This window comes from Budorcas taxicolor, chromosome 14 (genome assembly GCF_023091745.1).
Source record: "Budorcas taxicolor isolate Tak-1 chromosome 14, Takin1.1, whole genome shotgun sequence".
NCBI lineage: Eukaryota > Metazoa > Chordata > Mammalia > Artiodactyla > Bovidae > Budorcas > Budorcas taxicolor.
Genome location: NC_068923.1, coordinates 42,620,011 through 42,635,448, shown reverse-complemented (window position 1 = coordinate 42,635,448; position 15,438 = coordinate 42,620,011). Strand labels below are relative to the sequence as shown.

Genomic DNA, 15,438 nt, shown 5'->3' with positions numbered 1-15,438 from the left:
CAACCCACATTTTTAAGTAAATGATTTTGTCTTTGAGATTCAAATTACTGTTGAAATGAAATAGACTTTCATTCCATAACTTCTAAGAACTGGCTGATATATTTAAAATTTTATAAATGCCTTTGTTTTATACCTTAGATGGAATATTTTTGAAGTATTTGAAATCACTTTTGAATTTTTAAATCCAAAAGCATATAGGAAGTAGTACTTTCTCCATTTTTTAAAATTTGGTATCTTACAAGGAAAGCTATAAAAATAATATTCATTTTTTAAAAACAAAGTCCTCAGACTAAACAATGCAGGACTCAGCCAACTGAAGATCTTAGTTAATCCCTGACCTTTGGAGATGTTTATCCACAGAAGGACAACACACAGAAGTAACACCAGAGTGGCAGAGGTAATTTGAGTATGTATGTGTTCCACCCAGATCCTCCATAGTTCAAATCAGTGTTTTGTTTTCATAAAAAAAAATAATTTTTCTGAGTTGTTAAAAAGAGCTTACTTTGTTGAATAATTCCAGATTTTTCTTAATTTCACTTTCTCGAGAAATCTGCACTTTGAAGAATGTATTTGCTTGATGCTTCTGCAGTAAAAAATGTAAGTTATTCACTGCTCCTGCTTTCTGATACATTTATAGATTTAATAGATAGATTTCCTTTCCTCCTTCATGGCTATTCATGTTTCTGTGGAGGCCTGGTTAGGAAAATCTTTTTTTTTTTTTTTTTTTTATGGAAATCTTAGATGGAGGGGACAAGCTGCACTTAGCACTTGAATTTTGACCATAGCTCTTCAGAAAGAAACTATACGTGGCAAATGGAGCTGCGCTTGCTTGAGTAGACAGTGCATGTTTTAATGTTTTAACCACTTGGGTACATAATCTCAGTCTCGCTCACAATAAGAAATTATTTGTCTTCTATTTTCTAAGAGGATATAAGGATATTAACAAAGAAATCCTTACACCAAGTTCTTCAATAATTGCCAGAGCAGAGTAAATGCATAGATTGAGGTTAGGCCATGAAGCATTTTTATGTCTAAAACTAAATTCTCATCTCTAAACATCCCTATTAACATAGCAGATTTGAGTTGCAACCATCCTCCTAATAAAATTATGAAATCTTTAAAATTGGGAAGCATTTGTAAATAATGGGTCCTTTAAATATCCCTGAACTTTATTCTAAAACTTATAAAGAGAAATAATAATTGCTTTATATAACCACTGATACCATTTTAGCATTTGATGAAGATGTTAATTTATGGTTGGTTAGCAGTTTATGGCTGTCATTAGTTTTTTAGTTTGGTCCACATTAGAAACCTATTTTTCTTTTTTATTTTAATCTGTGACAATTATATAAAGATATGGTTATGTTTTATCTAAAATGTATCATTCTAGGGTAGCATTTCAAATTATTCACAGATCATAGTTCTTATATGTGCATATATGAATTTAAAAATACAGCAATAAAATGCTTGAAACAGATCATAAATTTGCTTCATATTTTATTGCATCTCTGAATCAGGTTGAAAAGACAAGGGCAACTATGGTCTTTGGGAAAGAATTAACTCTTTCCCAATCTGGGAAAGAAAATGATATCACATTGTGCATAATTAAAGCCAACTCCCCATCAGAGCATCCTGGTGACTTCTAAGATAGGCTTGTCCATCACATATTGGAAGCTAGGTCTGGGGGTGGGTGGTAACTGCAAAATCCCTTTTCCTTTTGCAGTCTAGCCTTCCCAGCCCAGTCATTTCTCTTCCAAAGCTCCCTAATCTGTGTTTCTGTACTGTCGGAAGGAGGGGACATACAGTAAAGGACAGGAAAGTCCTACACGCACACTCACAGCACTTAGGGGGTGGATAGTTTTGCAATAGTCCAGAAGTCTCCTGGATTATGTTAAGACGAGTCATTTAGGAAAAGTGGTAGAACCAAAATAGGGCTTCAGGGAAAGCGAGCTAATTTTCCTTGCCTGGCTGGGAAGAGATGAGGTTCTTTGGGGTTTAAAACTGAGGTGCTTTTTCGAAGAATTCCGGGGTTTGGCTGGGCTGCAGTCTCTTCTTATAAACCGGGAATCTTCGGTGAACTCACCAGGCCATGGCAGGTGCAAGGGGCACCCTGATCCAAGTGCCTTCCCTTGAAAGAGTTGAGGCAGAGCCCCCGAAGTTCCCTTTCTGTCCCTAGGAACTTGGGGGCTGAATGGCCTTGCGCCCTACAGGAGGGGCCCAGAATGACAGCCAGTCCAGCGATGCTCTGCTGCTGTGGAGCCCAAATCCCTCCCTGGGCGCAGCCGGAGCAGCGCACAGCGCAGTGGCACACGTTATGGACATCATTTGGTCTGCAACACTGGGCTGGCCTTCGGGAAAGCCGCTCCCTCCTTCCTCCTGCCCTCTCGGGTCCCCAGCACAAACACTGACCGTGGCCCTGGGGCGAAACAGACACCTGGTTATTTCGCACAGTCTACAAAACCCTGGTTCTGGTAAACACAGATCAACTGATCAGAAAAGCCAGAAATCCGGCAGGGAGAGAAGAAAACTCCTGTCCTGAGAACTGTTTTTTTCTCTTAAGTTACCTTTTCCTGGTTTTCTCTCCTGTTTCCTTCTCTTGTGCCCAATGTCTGACTTAAAAGGCCAACTTTAACCCGGAGCTCATTGGCTTGGCAGATCCAGGGGCATCCAACTTTGTAAGCGCCAAGGCAGAGCTCAAAGAAGCGGGACTCATTTATGGTGCCCACACGACAAAAAATGTTCATTCATGTAAAGTTGCTTGGCAAGTGATTTAGTCTGACCTGCGTTGTAATTAAAAGAATACTTTTGTTTCTGACGTTTATTTTGCAATTTAATTCTGTTTAGAGGCAACGTTGTCTGGTTGTCCCAGCCCATCCCCCCACTTCCCCACTGCATTAGATTTTCATCAAAGGTTTTTACTAAGGAGCCTCTTCTGGGCAGGATTCATTACCTTCCCGCCTGTCACCAGAACACGCTGGGGTCTCCGCTCAGTGCGTCTCAGGCCGGCAGAGCCGCCACTATGTGTTGCGAACTGGGAAGTGATCTCTCATCATTATTTTTCAAAGTCTGGGAAGTGTATTATCCTTTTTCCTAGTGGTAATTAGTTACCATAGCATCTAATACGTAAATGTGCCCAGAGCACACCATTAACAGTTAAACGGAGAATTCAATTTAACACATGATTATATCTTTCATAAGTCATTACATTGGAAAAGTCAATGCCACTCAGGCTGGAACAATCTCAGGGTCCCGGGCGCGGAGAAAGGTTCGGTTCCGGCATCAGGGCCAAGAGCGCGTGGAGACCGGAACCGGTGAGCCTTGGCCCTTCCCAATGAGCTGTTGGCAGGAAGGATGGTGGTGGGTGCGACAGGAGGGTGCAAAAATTTAAGCGCAGCACGGGGTCTTAGAAGGGATGCCCAGCTGCAGAGGAGAGCGCATCGTTGTGCGCGCGCTCACACAATCGCGCGCGCACACACTCATGCGCGCGCACACACACACTTACAGGCACCACAGAGAGAGAGGAGGGTGTAACTAGTGAGCTCTCCGAAGATGATCATTTGCGGGTTCTATAGGAAGGAGTCCACGAAGAGCCCCAGAGCGCTTCATTCCTGTAGGTGCCCAAAGTCAAGTTGGAGATGGGATCTAAATAGGAATTCGAAATTAGAGAAAAATATAGAAGTTAGAAGCTAGAGAAGGAAACCGGTGGAATAAAAGGCCAAGTGAGATTCTGGTTCCTCGCTCACTGGCTCGGCCTACAGTCAGTTCCCTAAGAAACTCAAGCAGCTGGGATCCTTCGGGCGGTGCACTCGCCTCAGAAGCACCCAAGGCGCAGTGGATGCAGGCTCTGAGGCTGACCGAAGTACTCTGACAGACGCCGCCGTTTTAGGGCCCAGAGTCTCTGTTCTGGCCCAAGGGCACTTCAGCAAGATCACCCTGACCCCTTGGTGCTCAGTCACCCAATCCTGAAGTGGATGCTGCGCAATGGGAAGACATCTGAGGCCAGAAGTGTGCGCACCAACTTTCCACCCTGGGCTGAAAATACAGGAGTCCAGCGGGCCTCGGAAAGCGGCCCAGGGCTTTGCCAGGTGGGGGAAGAACTGTTTCTTCAGTCAGTGGTTTTCCCTCCCTAAAAACTGCTGCTGAAGAAACTTTACAAAGGTTGGCTGAGGGCAGGAAATTCCACCTAGTAAATCACCAAAAAGTCCTCTCTTGTTCCTTTCAGATGTCCCCTATTTATTCCTAGAACTCAACACTGGTCAACTCCTGTGTTTGGAAAGAGAATTTATGTGTCTGAAATTATCAAAATGAAACTAAATATTATTAACCCTATTACTTTGCATAATTGCTCATATTTGTCTGACGTTTATCCTCTCCTTTCCCCCACCTCCATCCATTTCCAGTTTTTTCAGGACAAAGTTTGGAGATTGAGTTATTAAAGGAGTAAGAGGAGGGTGAGTATTTCTTTTTCCCTTGAAGTTCAAGATCTCTTATTTGTACTATTTCTAATCAGAGCTGAACATCACAGAGGTTACAGAGAGAGTATATTAAGGAGGTGCTCTTATTAATGAAAAATATTAAGCAGTAAAATCCTGCAACAAATACGTCCTCTACAATGTTAACACGCAAAATAGAAAAAAAAAAAATTCGACTGATGGTGACTCTGGTTAATTCCTAATCAGAATGATGGACAGCCAGGCCAGAACAATACAAACTAATGGCTGTGTTGCTGAGCACTTTACCTCTTGATTAAAGACACCCAATTATGGCGCAGAACAGTGTCGTAATTATGTTTCTTAATCACATCCAGGAGGTTTAATTGCCTTAACGATGTGTTTCATTAAATGAATTTAGGTATTATAGTCGACAGTTTTCATACACAGTTGTTTTCAAATTAACATAATATTAGACATCGTCATGGAAATTGTTTTAATAATCATAATTAGACGCACCCAGGCTTTGTCTGGTAAATGCTGAGAGACGGGTCTTCTCCTGCCTGGGGGCTGCCCTGGTCTCTTCCCTCCCTCAACCCCCACTCCCAGACTGGGAGGGCTTCAGCTTCAAGGCCCTTTGCTGTGATGTTTTCTGAAAAGTTACAGGTTCTGATTAATCTTTTTTGATGGCAAGTGGAGCAGAAAATATCCTCCCTCACCCCCTACTAAGTTTGATGGCATTTAGGGATATCATTATGAGCTGAGGCTATACAGACCAAAAACGCAATCAGCTAACTGCCTATAGAGGAAACACTCTAACTTCACGGCCACCATCTCTATAACCTTCACCACAATAAAAATAAAACCTTCTAAATGTGAGGGCATTAGGAAAGTCCAAATAAAGCCTATACAGCCATTCTTTAATAGAATCAACGCCCAACCCAATCCAAACGTAGCCCCTACAAATTTCATTAACAAGCAACACTAGTACATTGTAAAAATCTCTGTGGACATTGTTTACACATATCATTCAACCTGGTTGACTCTTCAAACACACAAAAAAGCGGAAAGCCACAATAGAATTCATCCTCACAGAATCCAAATTCATCTGTATTCCTTGGCTTTCTGGAAGTTGAAGATAGAAATTTTTGAAATAAAAACTCTTTAAGAAACTTTACTCTCTCTGATGGGCCTTGGCACTGCTAGTTAACAATGCCATACAAAGTGGGAAAAGATTTCCAGGGAGAGAAGGGCCTTCAAAGTTCATGCCAGCAGACAGGAGCTCTAGACCTCCTCTGTGTCTCACCACTGACCCCATTTCTCTCTCCTCCAATGAACAGGCCCAGCCATCCTCTTTTAACAAGTAAACAAGTGAATAGGGCTGCTCCTAATTGTATATCCCTTACAGAACTTTAGTTTCACCTTCTCTAAAACTCCTTTCTTTTTTGTTACCTTTCAAGCAAAGAGTTACACAGAAAAGAGGTGATGGCTCCTTCCACAAAGCACAGCATAAGATGTTTGATCAAAATATTTTAATAAAGATTCTTTCTGACATAGATACACATACAAATGGTCGTACATAGCTGTCATAGTCTGATTGACCTATTTAATATATATATCATTCTTTACACATCCAAAACCCGCCAAGAGATCCATCACAACTCCCCACTCACCATCCAACCTGACAAACTGAATTTGTATTATCTGCAAGGAGTGAAAATAGCAGGACTCCATTTTTTAAAAAAGGTTTTCTGGATTTTCATAGGCTAGAAAGGCAGGCAAACAGCCATGCAAACTAAAACTGAAAGCTCGCTTTGGGTAAATAGCTTCTTGCTCTTCCTTAGTTTTATTTTATTTCCTTTTAATTGTTTTTTAGAAAAATAACAAAGAATTTCACACCATAGGCAAATCAAACCAGTCTTTCAACTTAAATAATTCTCCACAGTTAAAATAACTTATATATGTACACATATATTAAAAGCAATTAAATTAGACCTTTTAAAAATGCACAGCACAGCCTGGAAAAAGTATTTGTTTAGCATGTTCTTACTTATAGGATCTATTGCTGTGATGTCTTCCTTTTTAGAATGCAAAAGAGTCCCCTTTTGGGAAAAAAAAAAGAGATCAATTCATTCATTAATTAAGAATACACCTTTCCTGTAATTTTTGGACTGAAGCAATTTATTAAAGCTCAATTTAAATACAGGGATGATGCAACTGAAGATATCCAGGTGACCTTTGATAAACCTAAGCAGCTCAGATACATCAATATGTCTCTTCATACTTGTTGGCAAATAAACCCTTTTAAACACTTGGCACACAATATAAGTTAATCTATAAAACAGAATTTGAGGCATTAAAAAAAAATCTGCACATAAGACCCCATGACCTTAACACATGATAAATACTGTTGATGTGGAAGGGTCATTGATGAATAACAAATAAATACCATGAATCGTTAATACATCATTGCAGAGTGGAAAGTAACAAGGTGCACATAAATATTTTAAAATGCAATTTCTTTCAGCCACAGTCAGTTTTTTTATATCACTCTTGCCAAAACTTTTGAGCATTTTCACAGGATTAAAGTTCAGAGACAATAAAAAATACAAGTCTTTCATAGCAACGTGTCTCTTTCTGTTGTTTTTGTTTTGTTTTGTTTTTTCACTTAAATAAATCTACATTTCAAGTTTTTCTCCTGGCTCAGAATCAAATTTATTTTCAAGTGCCCTTTCTGATTTGTCTGAATGAATATTCCGTCCCACAAGCCACCCAACCCCGGACTCCTCCTTCCCCCCTCAGCACTAGCCAAATTCACAATTATCAGTAGGATTACTATTTTGCCCTGGAATACCTTCCACGCTTAATAACGACTACTTCTCAACTTGTGTTTTAACCTTAAAGGCAAACTGCTTCCCCGCGGTCTAAGCTGCCACCAAAGTTGCCACTTTTCCGAGGAAAAAATAAAGATATCTATCCTCCATACCAACTCCACCTCACTCCCCACCCCAAAGACCAAGATTCTGGGGTTGTCGAGGCTAGAAGTCCCGAGTGTCTCTGATACTTCTCAGTTCTCGCCTCCGCTTTGTCTGTTCTGCAAGTGTTTCACAACTATGAGAGGACCAAATAAAAGGGGTGGTGAGCAGCTGTGCACTGTCCTCTAGCTTTGGGGTCGGTCTGGTGTTTTTCGGGGCGGGGTGGTGGTGGATGGGTGGTGGGGATGTTTAAGGCTTCTCCGTGCACTGTTTGCAGAGGCTGGAGGAGACGCTATTGAACAGGGCGCACTTCTCCGGGCAGGAGGCGGCCGGGGGCAGCCCGGCGCTGAACGGGTATCCGGCCGCCTGCTCGTACGCGCCAAGCGCCGGGTGCAGGGCAGCGGCCGCGGCCGCCGCCGCCGCGGAGCTGGGCAGGGAGGCGGCGGAGATGGCCTGGCCCTGGTTGAGGTAGGCGACGAGGCGCCGCATCTCCTCCAGGGCCTGCGCCTGCATGAGGATGTAGTTCTTGGCGAGCAGCAGCGTGGCGATCTTGGAGAGCTTCCGCACCGAGGGGCTGTGCGCGTAGGGGATCACCGCGCGCAGCTCGTCCAGCGCGTCGTTCAGGTCGTGCATCCGCCGGCGCTCGCGGGCGTTGATGTTGAGCCGCAGCGCTTTCTGCTCTTTGGATTTCTTGCTGCCGCCACTACCCCCGCCGCCGCCGCCGCTGCTACCCCCGCCGCCGCCGCCGCTCGGGGCCCCCGGGGGGGCGCCGCCGCCGCCGTGGAGGAGGGCGTTGGAGCAGCCCTCGGCCGCCTTGGTGCCGCCGCCTCCCGCGCCCGGGGAGGCCCGCGGGTCGGTGCCTCCGGGCCGCAGCACCAGCTCGCAACGGCCGTCGCTATCGTCGTCGGGGCTCTGCTCGCCGCCGCTGCTCTCGGCCACCGAGCCCCGGCCGGCGCTCTCGCCGTACTTGAGGCACAGGGCCGCCCCGGCCGGCAGGCTGCTCAGGCTGGGCTCGCCCCCCACGCCGGCGGAGCCCACGAGCAGCCCGGAGACGCCCACCCCGCCGCCGCCGCCGCCGCCGCCGCCGCCGCCTCCCGCGCCGCCGCCTCCCCCGGGCGGTGGCAGCAGCAGCCCTGCCCCCTCGGGGTCAGCCGGCTCGAAGCAGCCGAGGGGCGACGACGAGGAGGACGCCGGGCGCTCCCGGGGCGGCGGTGCCAGGGACAGGTCCATGCCCGGGGGCGTGGAGCGGAAAGCCGCCTCCAAGCGCTTGGCGGCGGAGGCGCTCAGGCTCTTGTGCAGGTAGAGGTCGTCTTCGCCCGCGGCGGCCGCGCCGAGGTGCAGCCCGCGCTCCATGGTCCGGCCCCGGCGCGGAGCCCGGGCCCGCCGCCGCCTCCTGGGCTCGGGAGTCGGGCGGCGCCGCAGACGCGCCCGAGCCGGGCTCCGGGGCTGGTGCGCGCGTCGGTCCCGGCGCTGCTGGCAGCCCTCTCCCCTTCTTTTTCTTTTTCGCCTTCCCCCGCGCTCGCCGCCTCCTCTTCTTCTTCTTCTTCGTCTCCAGCCGATGGTGCTGGCTGCTGGGGCTCACCATGGGCCGCGGCCCCGCATGGTGGGAGGGTGGGCGCGCAGGGTGTGGAGCCGCCGCCGCCGCCGCCGCCGCCGCTCTGAGCCCAGCCCCGTGCCTCCTCTCCGCACCGTTTATCTTGCTTGGATTCACCTTCAAGAGATTTCCGGACCCATCAACCAGCCGCCGCCACAGACGGGGGAGTCTTTTACATCATTATCTCTGAGTAGGTTATTATGAAGAAGAGTCGCCTGTTGGGACAGCGCTTTCTACCCAATCAGGTTAACGTTTTAATTAATAGGATTAAAACGGTAACAAACAATCGCAGGCGCTATCTGGCCGCGAGTCTGAATAGTTTCATTTCCCAGGTCTGAAGACAGGCAGCAGCTAGAGCTTTATAAAAGGCGCCTGCTCCATTATTCTGCCTGCCATCTGTATACACAGCTTAGCGCATATGTTTGCAAGGCGCTGGGTCCTGTTAGTAACCCAACAACTGCCTTTAGCTTGACATGTGTGGCGACTTTCACTCATCAATGAGCACACTAAAAGCCCTACTTAGAGTCGACGATGTTCTTTGCTCCTTCAGCAAATTGTAGATCGGCGGCGAAGCCTGGGAGTCCGGGGGAAAGCAGACGCCCGCCCCCCGCACCCCGTTCCCCACCCCCCGCCCTTCTCTCGCCACTGCTGTCTCATTGCTACATGACCCTTCCGGGGAAGACTGATACTCCACTCCTGTTCATAGGATGACTCTGATCTGGATTTGGATATGGGACTTTTGGGGGGGGACACGGTGTCTCCGTTGGCTTGCCCTAAATTCACCCAAGATTCTTAGCTAGTAAAAGAGCAAAGCAATCGCTCCCCCCTTCCCCAAAACACACCGCCTTATTCCGCCCCCGCCACTATGCTCCCTGCCCATTTCCTACCGGGATTGGGCGCGGGGGGGAGGGGGGAAAGGGGAGTGCAGCCCATTAGATTTTTTGTAAACGTGGTGGTGGAGGGGGTTACTTTCGCTGCCGCCTCCAAACCACGGCTACAGTGATGGTGATGATGAAGCCCACGATTTCCTAACCAGGAAGAAACTGATTGCTCAAACTTCCCTCCAGATTAAAATCCAGTGGTTTCAGAATAGTCAACTTCAACGGGAGTCAAACCCTCTCACACACTAAGTGGGGCATCAGGGCATATTTATTTACCCGGAAACGTCGCCTCCAAGGCTAGGAAGCCATTCAGGGACAACTGGGTCTGTCTCGATTGTTCTTGGAGAGAGAAGAAGCCGAAGTGTGGAAACAAGTGCTGCTCCCCAGATGAGAAATGGGGCTCTGGGTTCCGTGTCCGGGCGCACATGGTATTTAGCGGCTGGTTTTCATACTTACAACATAAGTAAAAACAATATTTCCCAACATCTCCAATAAATCTTCCTTATGTGGCAGAATTACTGAAGCCTATGAAATTTTTGGTTTCTCTGGTTTCATTAAAAACCTTTTAATTGTGGCTTTCAGAGTTGGCCCCAGGTGTTGGACTCTTTTCATTACATTTTGCTCTAATGTGATGAAATTCTAATTCTCTCCTTACCATATGGTTAAATTTCCCCACTGAGAATTAGTTGAAAAAGGAGAAATAATCTATTAATCTCTGTAATAGATTCACAAATGAGGTTCGCCACAGAACCTGTTTTTGAATGGTAATATCGGAACAGTTGGACGCCTTATTTCAGAAAGGAGGGATGAGGACGCAGAGAAACGTCTGCGTTTTCACCTGGAAAGCAGGGAAAGGGGCCCAGCTCTATGTTTCCAAAATAACTGCCCGAAATTGAATCTCACGGGATCAGAAATGCTACGCAGGCGTCGGTTACCTTCGCCCCTTGGGGTTAACTGGAACCCAAAGGGGGAGAAAGAGCTGGCGGACTGCGGGAGGTTTTCCAGCCTGGGACCCCGGCCCTGAGCTCTTGCAGGCTCGATCCGGCCCACGTGTCTCGCCCGGGACCCCCAAGGCACGTAGACGTGCGGGGCGGCCGCTGGCTCGTCGCTTCCCTCGCCCCTCCCTCCCCCGGCGCGCGCAGCTGTTAACCTCAGGCTTTAAGATACTGAAAGACACGCTCCTGTTACCATTTTTCAATTAGCAGCTTTGTTTTCACCGGGATCGTAAACAAAGGTTGTCTATAAACGTAGGTGAGTCGTGTTGTGTGATACTAAGTGACCCAAGAACTCTGGCCACTTGGGGGGGGACCGAGGCTGGCACCGTCTTGGCTCTGGGCGGAGTGGAGACACGTTTCCGGTGTCGGACTCAGTTCTCGGTCCAGGCCGCCTTTCTGACGCGCTGGCCGGATGGATTCCTGCCGGACACTCAGTGGACACTAGATAGACGAAGGAGCTACCGTGTCCAGGCCGAGGTAGGGGAGCTCGGGCTTAGCCAGGAGCGCCACGGGGAGCTGTGCCCTGCCGAACCGGACTGGCCAAACTGGGGCCACCGCCCAAAGCGGTCAAAGCTCCGCTAGATCCCCGACCCTCGGCAGACCCCCGTCCTTCGCTGCTGTCAGCTAACTCGGCATATCATGAACTTTTCCTTGGACCCCACTTCCGGTCCACATTCCTCCCTCCTCCCTCCCTGGCCACCCAAACTTCTGAGACAAACTTTGGCGCAACTTTATTTCACTCACTAGGAGCCCCAAACCTCTTTCTTTGGCGGTTCAAGAAAATCCCCCAGGTCTCCCCGGAGGAGGTGGCTGCTTAATAGTCCCTGGAAACTTAGCTTGGGGAAACTGCTGAAGAATTTATAGAAGCTCTAAACGTGGGCCTTATAACAACCGTCGGGGAATGGTCTTTGAGGTTTATGCACTCGTAAACTTTTGCTGATTGCTTCTGGGAAGTTGTCAGGCACTTAACGCTGCATTTATCTTACAGGGCAATGAAAACACATCTGCCCTGTGTCTCGTTACCTGGTTTAATCGTCGCCAGCCCTGAGTCACGGCCTAGGCTCTTTCTCACCACTTGAGTAGAAATCCCGCCGCCTGGTTTCCGGCCAGCAAAGGGCTGACATCAGCTGCTCACCTAGTACCCCTCTCTGGCCGCAGGAGCTCCAAAAATGTCTGCGCTTGAACTTATATTCTGCTACGAAGAGGGGAAAGGGCCTGGGTTCCTCATCTAACTAGCAAGCTGGAAAGAGAGCAGAGGAAAAACCAAAGGAAGCACTTTCTGGTGGTCTGGGAAGGGTGGAAGGGTGGAGTGGGGTGTGGAATCAGCCCTCGAGGGAAACTCCTGACCCACAAATGACCCCTGGGAATGAAACGGTGGAAGCTAAATCCTCTTGACTCTGCAGTTTGAGAGATCAGTGTGAGTTACTGAAGCAATGGGGGGACAGGAAACGCAGGGAACTGTTCCCTCTGCCCAGTCGAGGTGGTGGTAGCTCAGGCCACCCCGCGGTCCAGACGGCGGGGTGGGCGCCGTCCAGGGACACCCCAGCAGGGTGCCCTTGGTGCTGGGCTGGCGGGCGCAGCGGTGCGGTTTGGCAGACACATATCCGGACAGGGAGCATTCTTGGCCGAGTGTTGCATACCAAATTTACAGACGCCAGCGCATGTTGTGCAAAGATGAATACAGTTTTGTTTCAGCAGGAAGGAACACACCTACGGCTTTGAAAGGACGCTTAAACACTTAACAAGCCGCCCTGCATTGAAATGACGGGGCTACTGAATTTCAGACCAAACTGCTTTATTTTAGGTCGTACTTATATTTCTTGGTGATCACCTTCATTAATACTTGCTTGTAATTTAAAATAGGAACCTGAATAAAATCAGAACGGAACACAATCGAATCCATCATTTAAGAGCAAAGCCAGGAGTTCCTCTTTGTTACTTCTATAGCCGTGATAAACAGCTTATTATTTATCAAGATTTAAAAATTAGGAGAACCCTAGAATACTGGGATTTGAGTATTTGTGTTTTCTGAAAGGGAGAATTGTACTTGTGTGAATGTGTTTTCGTTTATCTATTTGAGGACATTCTAGAAGGTAAAAAGCAAAGTTTGCCCAAAATGTCACGAACTTTTGCTTGGGAGCTGCTTGGAAAAGCAAATTCCCCTAGAGCCATGGAAACCGCCTGGGGCTGCGCTGCCCTCGAGGCGGAGGAGCCCAGCCTTGGAGATTGCATCAGGCCGGGACCACGGTGACCTCAGCGGAACGTCCTCCTGGGAAACCGCGAGCCCTCCTCCGCCTCGTCCAAAGCGCGCACTGACAGGGCGCGTCCCCAGCGATCAGGCCCTCACATTCTTGGCCGCTCTTTAGCCCCAATCAGAGGCACGCCGACCTTGAACTTGCATATGCCTACCCGCTCCCTTCACCTGCTCGGCGCTGTTTGGTAACTCTTAGGTTGGTTTGAAGCCAGTACAGTTGAGGTTAGTCATCCTGCGCCCGCGCCGGCTTCAGGAACAGCAGGATCGACTTGGTGGCGGAGTTTCAAGCCCATCGAGCTCCTGAAGTCAAGCCTTTCGGCCCCCGTTTGTTTATTCTTCAGTCTTTTCTCACCCTCTTAGCTAGGTCCCCCAAAGCTCAGTGCGAAGAGATGCTATATGTCCGCGTGTGCGTTGGGGATTGGCAGGGCTGATGGGGAGGAGGGCCGCGAAGAAGCAGGGGCCGTGGGAGGTGGACCAGCCCTGGCAGCGCGCCAAGGTCCCCAGCCTTAGGTCTGAAGTGCTTGGCAATTCCAAGGACTTCGACCTTGGAAAAGCAGAAACCTGTTGATATAAAGTTCTTTCGTGAAGATTTTCCTCCCCTTTTCTTTATCTATTTTAAAGAAAAGAGGTTGATCCTCACGACTCTGGCGACTAGCTGGCTTAAGTGTGAGCAAACTTTGAAGGGAAACGCTCAAACACCGCCCCCTCCTCCCCCCGCCCCAAGACAAGCAGCTTTTTCGGCGCGAGAATGCGCCCCAGGCGGACGCTCAGGCAGGTCCCCAGGCTCCAAGCGAAGGGCTCACCTGGCTTCCAGGTGACTTTTAAGGGGAGGGGCGTAGTATAGCACTGCTGGGCAGCGGTAGGGCAGGATACGCAGATAAAGGGAAACAGTGAAAAGAGTTTCTGAAGAATTCACTGCCTTCTTGGTTACCTGGACATACTCAGTCGCGCTCCTTAGAGGTTGATAATACTCATTTTTGTTAATGCGTTTATCTTTTCGAATCTTGGAAAACGTTCGATTTTCGGGGGGGGGGGAATTGTTGGCCTAAAAAAAATGAACACTTTTAGGACTTGTCTTGATGTCCACGAATTAAGAAGAAACAAACTGAAAAGGGCTCAATTCTGCCTTTGGGGTTTTAGCTTTGAGATTTAAAACCCACAGCGCCATCTCCTGGCTGTGAGGAGACCGTAACGATGGATGACAACATACTTAAATACTGAGAATGAAGGATTCAAATATGAGAGACACTTTATTTTACGCCTCAAAAATTATTTCAGTGATAAATTGATTGCGATGATAAAAGATGAGCTGGAAATTTATGATCATTAAAGATTGTCAGACACAATCCCGGAAGCTAATTATTTGTGAATAGAAGTCTGTATGCTATATTTACACACATCATTTTTATAGATTCGGATATAGTTATTATTCTAGGGACCTGTGATAAAATATGATTCTTTAATTTATCATCAATACATAATTTGATGGAAGAAATTAAACCCCAGATTAATTTCTAAATCAGGATTTGAACCAGTTATTTTATGTAAAAGATACTGTAACTTTATAAATATCTCAGTACTCTCAGGTGTTATTGACTAGTGAAAAGCAATTGCTGAATTACTACTGGAATATTTTAATCACCAAAGCATTTCTTGTTAAGTATGGGTTTATTTATTAAAAGCAGTTGTCTTTTTTTACTTTTTCTGGGTTATGCTTACCATATAATATGATAGAAAGGAGACTACTGTGAGATGATGCTGCGTTGAAACAAATTCTCCTAGTGCCTCATCAAATTTTACTAATCAACATCAGTAAAGAATCTGCTCCATTTTTCTCAATAGCCCTTCACTTTCTTGAACAGTCTTCTCAACTCACAATCTTTCAGAATGTCTAATTTAGGCTCTCTGAGCCTGAAATGTCATCTGAAGCTAAATTGTTTTCCAAAAATTTAATGCACATAATAGAACCATGGATACCTAACATGTTTGCAAATTAAAATATTTCTAAAATGTATTTTTGCAAGCCCTGCTCCCTTTTGTAAGATCAAAATCCAGTAAAGAGATGATATCCCAATTAAGAACATTTCTCATCTATGATAATATGCCCAGACCAGCTGCTTGAAATACAAATGAAAGTAGATATGCTTTTTGTAGTGTACAAAATATTATGAGTATCCTTCAAAAATATTGTAGATCAAACAGACAAATGTAAACTTCACTTCAGTTGAAAGATTAATTTTATTTGATTAATTAAAGTGAAGCTCTATTAAGCCAAATATTTGGACTCATTTACTCTGTCAATGTAAGCC

The 15,438-nt window shown here is 47.0% G+C and overlaps 1 protein-coding gene across 1 annotated transcript; it reads right to left on the bottom strand.

The window, feature by feature from the left end:
• Nucleotides 1-7,654: 7,654 nt before the first annotated feature.
• On the bottom strand, nt 7,655-8,758 carry BHLHE22 (basic helix-loop-helix family member e22). The gene has a single exon (XM_052651996.1). The coding sequence runs from the start codon at nt 8,756-8,758 to the stop codon at nt 7,655-7,657; it is 1,104 nt and encodes a 367-aa protein (XP_052507956.1).
• Between the last annotated feature and the right edge of the window lie 6,680 nt (nt 8,759-15,438).